This window comes from Neovison vison, chromosome 13 (assembly GCF_020171115.1).
Source record: "Neovison vison isolate M4711 chromosome 13, ASM_NN_V1, whole genome shotgun sequence".
Taxonomy (NCBI): Eukaryota; Metazoa; Chordata; class Mammalia; order Carnivora; family Mustelidae; genus Neogale; species Neogale vison.
The window spans coordinates 16,984,284-16,996,415 of record NC_058103.1 but is presented as its reverse complement, the minus strand read 5'-3'; the positions used below and the strand labels follow the sequence as shown (position 1 = coordinate 16,996,415).

The 12,132-nt window shown below is 51.7% G+C and overlaps 1 protein-coding gene across 1 annotated transcript in view; it reads right to left on the bottom strand.

Moving 5' to 3' along the window:
* Nucleotides 1–12,132, bottom strand: part of ESRRB (estrogen related receptor beta) — a 55,740-nt gene that overhangs the window by 17,122 nt on the left and 26,486 nt on the right. The window contains exon 3 of the mRNA XM_044229586.1: nt 423–533. Coding sequence (XP_044085521.1) covers nt 423–533 — 111 coding nt within the window. The remainder of the gene's footprint in view (nt 1–422; nt 534–12,132) is intronic.

Here is a 12,132-nt window from a genome sequence, read left to right as displayed (position 1 = left end):
TGTTGGGGAAAACAGGAAGGTACTCGGGAAGAAAATTCGGGATCTGGGGAGTCCTAGAAGGTCACCTCCCTCCCCTCTGACTTTGTAAACTTATTGGCCGTGGTGATTTGGGTTCCTGACAAATATCCAAGGGAAGCTGGTGAATTCTCTCGAGAGGACCCTGCTTTGAGTGGGAGGTGAGGGCGGTATTCTGGATGCTGGCCCAGGCCTTCGTAGGATCATGCTTCGCTTGGAGCCATATTCTATAAACCCCACATGGAAAAGCCTTCTAAATGAAGGCACCAAGCCAGGCCCTGAGGCCACCTCCCCGAGATGCACACTGTCCCAGACCCAGCCGTGGGAAGGTGGCATTGCCTCCAAAGGATGCCAGATGTTCCAGGCATGATGTGGGCAGAAGGGGCACGGGCGACCCTGGCACTCACATGGCTTTTTAGCAGGCGGAGAAATCTGTAAGCTCAGGTACGGGCTGCTCTCCGAGTCCAGCCGCCGTTTGTATTTCTGACGGCCTCCACGCACGCGGTCAAGGCGCACACCTGGGGGAAGAAGGGGAAAAGGTATTAGGTTTTCCAACATCAGGGGACTTAGCACTAGCTCTGAATTTCAACTCTGGCTTTGTGCCCCCGGACTCGATGTCTTTCCAGCTGCCCTGGGGCCAGCCTCGGGCCAGAGTTGGGCAATCCTCACTCAACTCTAATACCAACAGCCCCTGGGCCTGGCCTTGACTCCGGTTTGGCATCCTCCTGAACCCAACCAATCCTGATCAACCTTCAGCTCTTGAGTTGTTCTGTCTCTAGAGGGAAACACAACAGAAGCGCTCCTCTAGGTGTCGGGGAAGGGACATTCCTTATTGTAGATCTGCTGGGAACCCAGGAGTGCTGAGTTGGTTTGCAAGAGAGGAAAGGAATCTCGGCCTCTAGCAGGCACCTCAAATATGAAAACAAGATTTTTTTTTTTTTTAAACAAGAATTTTCAGACTTTTCACATACACGGCATCCGCACAGGGGTTCATGACAAACAGCAGTTTCTGGATCCCACCTTCCGAGACTACAGGATGGCATTCTACGGTCTCTTCTAGAACAGAGGGAGGGTGAAGACTGGTCAGGGCAGTGGGAGTACCCTCAGCAGCAGAAGTGTGGGCAGCCCTCGACGGGGATGCAGGTGAGGAAGTCCTGACCGCAGCTAGTGAGCGAACACCGCCGAGTCTCCCAGCAGCAGGTGCAAAAAGCAGGTGTGGCCACGCCCCCGTAACATCCCTCCCCAGGAGAGAGGACCTCTCTCAGAGAGATCGGCTATTTCCCCGGGTCTCTAGGGCCTTCCAGAAACCCACTCCACCCCTCAGCTCCTGCTATCTAGAGAGACCTGCTGGTACCATCTGATACCCCTACCAGCTCACAGGGTGGACAGGACCTCAGATGGGTTCCTCATCCACAGGCACACGCATTCACACAGGCCACCAACCTCCGCGGCCTGGCCTAGAAAACGGATGGGACCCAACAAATTAGCAGAGCGACAGGCTCCAGTTTCCTTCCCTTGAAACAGGTCTTGACTAAAACACATTAATAAGGGACGCCTGGGTGGCTCAGTCATTAAGCAGCTGCCTTCGGCTCAGATCACAATCCTGGGATCGAGACCCACATAGGGCTCCCTGCTCAGCGGGAAGCCTGCTTCTCCCTCTCCCACACCCCCTGCTTGTGTTCCCTCCCTCACTGTGTCGCTCTGTGTCAAATGAATAAATAAAATCTTTTTTTAAAATAAATAAATAAAACACCTAGTATGTCCGACAGAGCCGGAGTCCTGAGGAGAGGACAGCGGGGTGGTCTCCTCAGCCTCTGAGCTGACAGGCCCAACTCAACCCCTTTTCCTCTCCCAAAGGTCAACGGCATCGCCCTCACAGAGCCCCAGCGGTGCATCTTCATCCAGGGCCCCGTCCGGCACTTTCCCCAGCACCTCCTCCTGCCTGTCCTCCCAGGGTGGCAGGGGCGGCCGCTGGTCCTGTCGGCTCAGGCCCTTCTCGGGGAGAGGCAGGAGGAAGGGACGGTAACTGGATAGGATGAGGATTTGGATCCCCTTCATGCCAGGGGCGATTTTCTGGCGGTTTCTTAGAATGCACAGCTCGTCCAGTTCAGTCCCTGGGACCAGAGACAAGTCCCCTAGAGCCACAGGTGCCACTAGAAGTAAAAATCACTGTTTTCTAAATGGCAGGGGCCAGCCCTTCAACTGCTAACTGCCCTAAAGGAACTTGGGGTGACGAATGCCTCAGGTTGAGGGCTCAGACCACCTCTTCCCCCAGGGGCACCCAACCAGACCGCCCAAGGGGATGGTGTCTTTGGCTAGTCACTGCTCCACATTCCCAGCGGCAGTATCCTTTTTACTACAGACAGGTGCTCCTGTACTCGATGCTGGACATGGCTGCAGTGAACTTTTTCGGGGGGAAAGGGTCGACCCGGCATCCCACCCCTGCTCCTTGCGTGAAGGTAATTCAATCCCGCTGTGGTGCGTCATCTCGGAGGAGGCCTTTGCCCACCCCCGACTCTGGATATCCAAGTGCGGCAGGTCCTCCTGCTGGCCCCCGTCTGGAGGTCGAAGCATGGCCCTGGGACATATAGGCCCAGTCCATGAGAGGCTTTGATCAAATGGCACGTGGTCAGGGCAGCCCCAGGCCACACGCTCCCTGCCACCAAAATCTCCTGTGCCTGAGCTTTCCCTGGCCCTTGCTGGCCTCTCAGTGTGCTCTTGGAGCCTCCAGAGAAGCTTCCAGTGAACTCCCCTTTTGCATTGAGGGGCAGAATGGACTGCAACTGACCACACCTGCACCTGGGTTCTCCAGACCCTGAGACGAGTAGACTTTATCCAGAAGGTGAACTCGGGAAGACAGCCAGTAACCAGTGGGTTCCCGAGCAGGGGTCTCTGGGTTCTGGGTGTCGGCCACGGAGGCTCGGCCTCACTGAGGACCCTGGGAGACAGGGTAGGACACGCCCCAGGGACCTCTACAGCAGATGAGGGCCTTGGGGCATTCACGCAGGTGCCCAGAGAAAGCCCCCGGCCAAGCGGTGCTCATGAGGTAGCACTTGGGTCAGCATGTGCGTGTGACAGAGGGCTGCGTGGATGCAGGTGGGACATGGAATGGCTGCTGCCCTCCTCCTTCTCTGGGGTGGTCCCAGCCAGGCCTCACCTGGGAGCGAGTCTGAAATGCAAACATCTCAGGCTGTCCCCCCGCCACGAATCCGAGTCAGCATGCTGACAAGGTGACTCTGGGTACAGAGGCCGGTGAGTCTGGGAAGGAATTATCCGAGCGACCAGCCGTGCCTTGGACCTTGAAGGGGACAGCAGAGGCCCATCCGCGCAGGAACTAACACCCACGTGCTGGGAGGACTTTGGCTCCCACCCTCCACCCCTCCCGGCTGCTCAGGGCAGAAGAAGCAGGCACAGAAACGTAGGAAGGACAGCTCCTCCCTTGAAGGTTTTGGGGGCAAAGGTCCCTGGTCTCCTGACCCCCTCCTGTGACCCAGCCACCGAGCGGCTCACCCCTGCCTACAACACTGAGAGCCAAACCCTCTACCAAGCTCTGCTTCTTCCTGAAAAGCTGTTAAGATGAAAAGCGAAAATGCCGAGCTTTGTCAATGTCCTTCAGAGGACAATGAGGTCACCCCTTTTCTGCGCCATCTCCTACACAGCAGGGTCTGCCTGGAGTCCAGGAGGAGCCCCTTCCCCACTTTGACTTTCTCTCCCGGTTCTCCCCTCCACCCCGCGGCTGTCAGCAGGAGTGGGAACTGCTCGACAAAACAAAGAATGAGGCAGGCGTCCCTTGGCAAGGCTGGCACTTGCCACTTCAGCCACTACCTCGATCTGCAATGTTCTCGGTCCTGACACAGGGCCCAGCCTTTAGCGGGTGTTCAAGAAGTCTCGGTGCATACAGGAACCGATGGGCCTCCTTCCCCTGATCCCCAGGAGGGCCAGGTGCTTCCTCCAGGGCTCCAACAGCACCGTGGCTTCCCCTCCCGACCAGGAGCCCCTACCCAGTGGGCTGCTCTCCGTCCCATTCCAGGGTCTGTCATGGCGCCCAATGCCCAGCAGATGTTGAGAAAGCCAGAGCTGTTACTGACATCATCACCATTATTATTACTCCTTTTCCCGACACTGTGTACATGTCTCTGGTAAGTCACAGTGAGAACAATCACGAGGAGGCATCTGGGTGGCTCAGTCGGTTAAGCGTCTGCCTTCAGCTCAGGTCACAATCCCAGGGTTCTGGGATCGAGTCTCGCCCAGATCCTTGCTTAGCAGGGAGCCTGCTTCTCCCTTTCCCCTGCTCCTCCCTTTGCTCAAGCTCTCTCTCTCAAATAAATAAAAAAATATATTAAAAAAAGAACAATCATGTAAACAGCCTAATTTATGGAAGACTTTTGCTATGTGTTACCCTTTTTCATCTACAGCATATGAAGCTGGCACAATTATCCCCATTTTATGATTAAGAACCACTGAGGCTCGGGGGATGGTTGAGGGATCTGCCCAGTAAAGGAGCCAGGACCCACCAATTCTTGGCTACACCAGGGTACCACCCCCCAGGACCCAGCTTGTGTCATCTTCCATCTACATTTTCTCCTTTAGATCTTCACAGCAGAATGGTCAATGGCTCCAATCAATACACATTATCAATTATCAGCTTATTCTGTTTTCTTAAGAAAAGTAGCCCACTGGGTTTGATTATGCCCAAACTGATGCCTAACATGAGCCAGGCTTGCCTCCTGGCTTCCTGCCTGCTTTCCCAGGTCTCACCCCAGCCACAAGCCCATAAGGGCTCCAGGTCCAGCGGGCAAGGACCCACGCCCATCTTGATGGCTTGAAGGGCTTTGGTGCAGTTGGCTCTCATAGCGTCCGTCTCATCATCAGGTATGGGCGAGGGGGCAATGGTGACACCAACTCTGCTCGCCGAATAATGCTTTTGTGATCATCTTAGTGGGAAAATGCTTGGTCAGTTGGCCATGCTTGGTTCCAGTAGGCCAGGGGGGCCGTCCCTCCCACCTCCACGCTCGGCAGCCTTCATGGGGACTTTCCCACGCCACCTTGCACGTGTTTCCCTCTGCTCCCATCCACTCTTCAGTAGGGTCTTAAGGGAAAGAGCCCACGTCAGCTCTGCTTTCTGAGCTCTCCTCCCCCGATACTGTCCCAAGGGTAAAGAGGTCATCATATTTAGGGTGGAGGAATCCTGAGGTGTAGGCCTGGGCTTCCCAGCCCAGAGCCCCCCTTCCCACAGGCTCCGCCCCCACCTAAGTGACACAGCCGTATTCTTCCAGTCCACGCTGTTCCCAAAGGCCAATGAAGATCTGGATTCACCCTCAAAAGCCCAGTTCAAGTATCAGCTCTACTGAGAAGCCTTCCAGACTCCCCGGAGCAGAGCTGGCCACGCCCTTCTTGAGCTCCCTTTGCTTACTCTCTATTACGGCAACTACCGTCAAAACAACTCTTCACAGTACATTGTGCTCATCCCCCTGCTGGACTATGGGCACCTCCTGGGCAAGGACTTTCATCTTTGTCGCCCAAGCTCAGCACCCAGCCCATGGGAGGCAGCCAAATATCTGAGTAGAATGATGCACCAGGTCAAACCAGCCCTCACACTTAGGGAACAAAAGAATCTCAGGGTCTGGTCCTTTTCCCAGCAACCAGAAATTTACTCCCTTAGGCGAACCCATTCCTCAGGAAGGTCTTCCTCTGTACTGAGCTAAAGTCTGTCTCCCGATCACTTTCTACCCTCCATCCCACCAATGAGACCAACCCCCTTTCACAAGACAATCTTTTATGGACTTGAACATCCTTCGGTAGCCTCCTTCTTTAGCCAAGCACTCTTTATTTTCTCGATCTGGATAGTATTTCAGGCCAGTCACCTCCCTGCCTTCTACACATCTGTCTTTGTTGATGTGGTCTGCTCTGAACTGAGCACCAACAGCATCTCAAGGAGTAGAGACAGTGGACAGAGGTCTGAATTCGTCTGCATGCTGCCTAAACAGACACTGGTCAACTATGTTTATACTTCCTACCTGGCAATATGTTTTTATATTTTCTAGAGTACCCTGCTCACAATTTTAGGAAAACAAGGTAATAGCACAGACTGTTCCCATGCTGAGTGCTGCAACAAGATGCTACATCATGAATCCTTTAAAAACAAATCACCAAATTCTAGTGGTGGGGTCTGGCAGACATTATTAGTTGTATACCTGAGTGCCTTTCCATTCTGTGTCTTTCATGGTAAGGGAACCTGGATTTTGTTTGTGTCCTAGCCAGTCCTGCCAATCCTGGTTCCTCCCTACCTTTTCAGTTGCTGTGATACCAAGTGCTGGTCCTACAACCTGGTTCTGGCCAATGGGTTATAATGGAAGTCCATGCTGGGGGACCTTCTGGGAATGGTTTTGCTTTTCTGATACAAGGGACAGACATGTTCAGTGCAACTCTGCCTTTCTCCTCCCCTGACCTGGAAGGTGACGGTCAGAGCTACGGCAACCACCTTGCAACCATGAGGAAGCCAAGCGAGGACCCCAAAGCACATCAAAGAAAGACAAAAGGACTGAGAGTCCTTGATGCTATGACTGAGAAGCCTGTAAAATGCCAGCAAACTCCCATCTCCAGAGTCCTTGGCAGGTGGGGGGATCAATCTCATTTATTGATGCCTAAGCCACTAAGCAGTCAAGTTCTTCATAACTTGCAGCAGAAAGCAATTTTCACTGATAAAATGAACAATTACTTTCTAAATTAGGATTTTTAAGTCTTACAAACACCCAGTGGGGGTGGGGGAAGAGAAGGCATCTTGAACTTGAAATGAGAGTTGCCTTACTGTTTGTCCTTACAGTTTTGGCAAAATATCTAGAAAGCAGGCTCAGAGCATAGTAAAGTACTACTTAACTTAAAATTACTGTCTGGGATTATTAGATTGTATCATCTCATTGATACTTTCTGGATTTAAAAAAGCACTAATAAGGGGCACCTGGGGTGGCTCAGTTGAGTTAAGCCTCTGCCTTCAGCTCAGATCATGGTGTCAGGGTCCTGGGATCGAGCCCCGAGAGCCCAGCAGGGAGCCTGCTTCTCTCTCTGTCAAATAAATAAATACAATTAAAAAAAAAAAAAAAGGAACTAATAAGGGGCGCCTGGGTGGCTCAGTCGTAAAGCGTGTGCCTTCAGCTCAGGTCATGATCTCCGGGTCCTGGGATCGAGTTTTGCATCAGGCACCCTGCTCACTGGGGAGCCTGCTTCTCCCTTTGCCTGCTGCTCCCCTTGCTTGTGCTCTCTCTGTCAAATAAATAAATTTAAAAATCTAAAAAAAAAATTAATACTTACATGTAAAATATTCCAGATCTCTAAGTTAATAAATACATAGCCTTCATTTTAACCACTGTTCAACACTGTTAATCCCTGAACATGTATAGGACAAAATTTAAGTATTCCTAAATTTGCTAAGAATACAGAAAGACTGATGATCACTAGAATCCACGTTCCTATGCAGACTGAGTCCTGTAGCTGAACCCAGGACTGGACAGGGAGCTGTCCTGGGCCAGCATGGTAACCCCTCTAAATCCTGTAAAAGATTACGACAGATAATACCGGTGTAGACACAGATACGACTCAAGCGTAAGCAGAAGTTCTCATCTACTAAGCAGCTCTCACTTGGTGCTGGCCTCTGCTCTAAGAATTGTATGTATGTTGTTTTACTTAGGGATTGCAACACCCTATGCAACACCTTAGCCCATTCTACAGATGGAGAAATTGAGGTTAAGAGAGGGTGAGGACCTTGCCAAAACCACAGAGGTAGGAAGGCAGTGGACTTTGACCTCCGAAGACAGCTACAGTTCTCTCCCCTGCTTGCTGGGGCAATTCCCACCAGGTCTCTTCAGGCTGGCGTTACTAAAGGCTCCTCACTTCTGCTAGCCCTGAGGTGCATCCCCACTTCTGACTGGTTCCCTCCATCCTGCTCACCCCTCTATAAATAGTTCCTTCTTTAAGTCCTCTCTGGTGACCCCGGGAGGAGACATCTCTTCCTTCCCAGCCCTGACCAAGGCAGTGGGGAGGTGAGATGCGCTTGGTCACCCTCGCAAGGAACAGAGGGGAAAGGCATCAAGAACGGGAAGAGTAGCCAAGTTCATGCTGAGATTCTCCATCACAACACCTGGAAAGCAAAGACCCAGGGCCCTCCTGGCTGTGGCTTGTGAGGCTTGCCTGGTGACTATGTTTGAGGGCAGCATCTGTGCGGATCGCCCAGAGAAGTCTGTGCCTCCAAAGCAGAGAGAGAAGCATTAGCATCAGGGTCGGACCTGGATGCAATCCCTCTTAGCGCCTCAGTGACCTTGAGCAAGTTTCCTCACCTCTCTGTGCCTCGACTGCGGTACCTGTACAAAAATAACAGTATGGGGGCGCCTGGGTGGCTCAGTGGGTTGCGCCTCTGCCTTTGGCTCGGGTCATGGTCTGAGGGTCCTGGGATCGAGCTCCGCATTGGGCTCTCTGCTCAGTGGGAGCCTGCATCCCTGTCTCTCTCTGCCTGCTTCTCTGCCTACTTGTGATTTCTCTATCAAATAAATAAAAAGGAAAAATTTTTGAAAAAAAAAAACAGTATGTACCTTGCAGGATCATTTTGAGGACTGAAGGAGCTGGCACGCGTAAACCACTTGTAACACTGTGAACACTAGTAAGTGGTCAGTAAGTCTCAGTTAATCATATAATTAGTATTAAAAATCATGTTGCCGGGCGCCTGGGTGGCTCAGTGGGTTAAGCCGCTGCCTTCGGCTCAGGTCATGATCTCAGGGTCCTGGGATCGAGGCCCGCATCAGGCTCTCTGCTCAGCAGGGAGACTGCTTCCTCCTCTCTCTCTGCCTGCCTCTCTGCCTGCTTGTGATCTCTCTCTGTCAAATAAATAAATAAAATCTTTAAAAAAAAAAAAAAAATCATGTTGCCTATTTTGACCATATCACTAGCAGCCTCCTGGCCATGGTACTGCCCTGCAGTTCTGCAAGATGCTAGCACTGGGAGGAACTCGGTAATGTATTTCTTATAACTACATGTCAATCTTCACTTATCTCAAAAATAAAAAGATTAATTAACAAGACTGTTAGCTGCTAGTGGAAATGTAAAATGATGCAGCTGTTACAGAAAGCAGCCTGGCAATTCCTCAGTGACAGGACTGTCCACCACATCGTATCACATGGTGCAGCAACGAGTTCCAGGTACGTCCCCAAAGGAACAGAAATCGGGAATTCCAGCCGACAATAGGATCTCAGTGTTCACGGCCATTAACACTCACGAGAGTCAAAAAGGTGGAAGCAACCCAACAATCTGCTGGTAGATGACCGGGTGAACAAAATGTGGTCTATCTATTCAATGGACTACAAGCCAGCCAGAAAAAGAGACACTGTTCTGACCTGCTACGGCATGGACGAACTTTGAAGACATTAGACTCAGTCAAAAGGAGAGATGTTGTATGAGTCGACTTATAAGAAATACTTGGAGTCGACGGAGGGCAGATTGGAGGTTACCAGGGGAAGTGGGGTGGGGAGAACGGGGGGGGGGGTCACTGTTTCCTGAGTACGGGGTTTCTGACTGAGATGATGAAAATGGGGAACTAGAATCATTGTCCGTGTGCTTTGCACCTCTGAATCGTACAAAATGGCAGACTTCGTTACTGTATTTTGTCAGTTAAAAATACTTCATCTTTCTCAGGTTCATGGCATTAAATAACAAAATGTGTGAAAGTAGCCAAGTGCTTGGTACACAGTAGGCGCTTAATAGTCACTGCTTTCCTTTCACCTGCCTATGGAAGGTGGTAAGGTTTAGAAGGAACTGACAGCCTCCTTCTTGGGAAGAGAGAGAAACACGCCCCCTTAGTTTTAACTACCTGAGTCAGACACATTTAAAAACAAAACAACAGCAGGGAAAAAAAAAAAAAAACACCTTAAGGAAGTAAGGTTCAGAGAGGTTGATTATTGGGCCCAGGATCACACAGCTCCAAACAGGCTTCTTTCTGGAATACACCCACAGGGTGCAGCGCTGTCTCCATCCCACCCAGGACAGAGGCTCTGCCTGTAGCTGTATGGCCCACAGACCCATCAGCCTCCTCCCTGGGCTGGTGCTCCTCTACCCACAGTGGCCAATCCCATGTCCTAGGTCAGGGCACAGGAAACACTCCAGTAGCTGCAGGACCACTCTGGGGCAGAAAATCCTTTGGAGGGAGGAGATGCCAGGCTCCCCCAACCTCTTGATGCCATCCGCGCCCGTCTGCTGACTTCTCCAGCCGCCTGCAGCTCTGTCCATGCCCAGAGACGGCAGCTGCCTCATCCTCATCAGATGTCCACTTGCCGACTTGATAAGATCAGCCTGACTTTTTTCTTAATGGAAGTAAAGTAACTCCTGCTTCCCTTCACCTCCCTCCTTTCTTCTCATTTTTCTCTCCCTTAGCTGGACAAGATCCCAGGCTTTCAGAAGTAAAAATAGCCAAGAGTGCAGGGGCACAGTAGCCGGGGGCAGTTCAAGTTTCTTTCTTTTCTGCCCAGGCACTAAAAATAACCGGCGAGAGCTCTGAGGAGCGTGGCCCTGCACCTGGCCCAGAGCCTGGCCCCGGCGCGCTGCTCCTGTCACATTTCTCCTCCCACAGGAAACGTCTGGACCAGGCTGGAGAGGGAAAGGCCTCTGAGCCCATGTCCTCCCCGGCGTCTCCTCTGCAGAGCTGCTGTTTGTGTCTAAGGGCAGGATCTCTCCTGACATTGCAAAATATACAGGGTCAGGACCCTTCTCTTCACCGGACCCACAAGTCCCCCCTCCCACCCTGCCCCCAACTCCATTCAGTGTCCTTGCTTTATGAATGATGCAAGCAGGTTCACGTGGGTACCATGCTTCACAGTTTAGAAAGCGATTTCCACATCTCATTAATTCTGCATAACAATTCTAAGGGAGGGAGATTCCATGACTGTTATTCCCACGTGAAACTGAAGCCCAGAAAGGACAGGTAACCTGCTCAGGGACACACAGCCAGGAAATACCAGAAAGCAGGAAATGAACCTTGACCTCCAAGTCCTATCTGCTTGGCTTTAAACTTGAGACCACCAGACAGTGGGATCATTGGGAGGCCACGGAAAGCCTCCGAAAGATACAGACAAGAGTACTTAACCCCCTTGAGGTTCTGAGTCAGTAGGTCTGGGGTGATGTCCAGGAACAGGTAATCTCTCAATCTTCCTCCAGCGATTCTGAGAACTTGCCATGTCTGGGGAGCTCTGTGCTAGACCTGTTTTATTCAGGACTTAATCTGACCAGTGTTCTTCCTTGGGGACTTAGGGTCTGACTCTGCCTGTAAGTTCTACCAAATTATAGCTGACTCAGCTCTAGAAAGAGGAAACCACCGAGAAGGGGATGTGGGTACCCAGAGGCTGCGGGTCATGGGGGAATGCTGACCACTGTCCCAGCACAGCAGAATGCCCTCATCTACGCTCCTGCACATTCCCAGCCTCCTTTAGCTACCTGTCCTGAAGGGGGTTCTGGGTGACAGGTGAGCTCATCCTGCTGCCTAGGACAGTATGGCTATTTGGAGCTGCCTCTTACCCTGGTGCCATATCCTCATGGTGAAGAGGGAATCTCATACCTGATTCACTAGAAGTCAAGGGAGCCTTGTAGTGAAACCACATGCTATCTAATGTCCTGGGGCTTGTGCCAGTGGCTCCTGGATGGATACAATGGTTCTGCATGATGAGCCCCTGGCCCCCTGTCCATTAAATTTTCCACCAGCTGCTCTGTTCTCTGGACCCTTCTCACTCAGGCCATCGTATGACCAAGGGCATTTCAGCAAGCCAGAGCTGTCCCTGCATTTCCAACTGCCAAGTTGGCTCCAATACTGTGCACCCAACAGAGCAAAGCTATTTAGACCCAGTTTCCCCTTCCTTTCCCTTCCTCTTCTCTCCCCTTTGAGGAAAAACTACAAGCTTTGCTACTGGCCAAGCTAAGCACACTGAGTTGGAATGGGGTTCTTAAAAGGATTTCTCACATAACCAAGGAGACTAGCTACCACTCAGCTCTGTTACTTACTGGCAGCGTGGCCTCAGGCAAATTAAACTCACCACATCAGGCATGGCCCACAGCTGTCAGCTATGCCAGGGCCTTCCATTTCCTCGT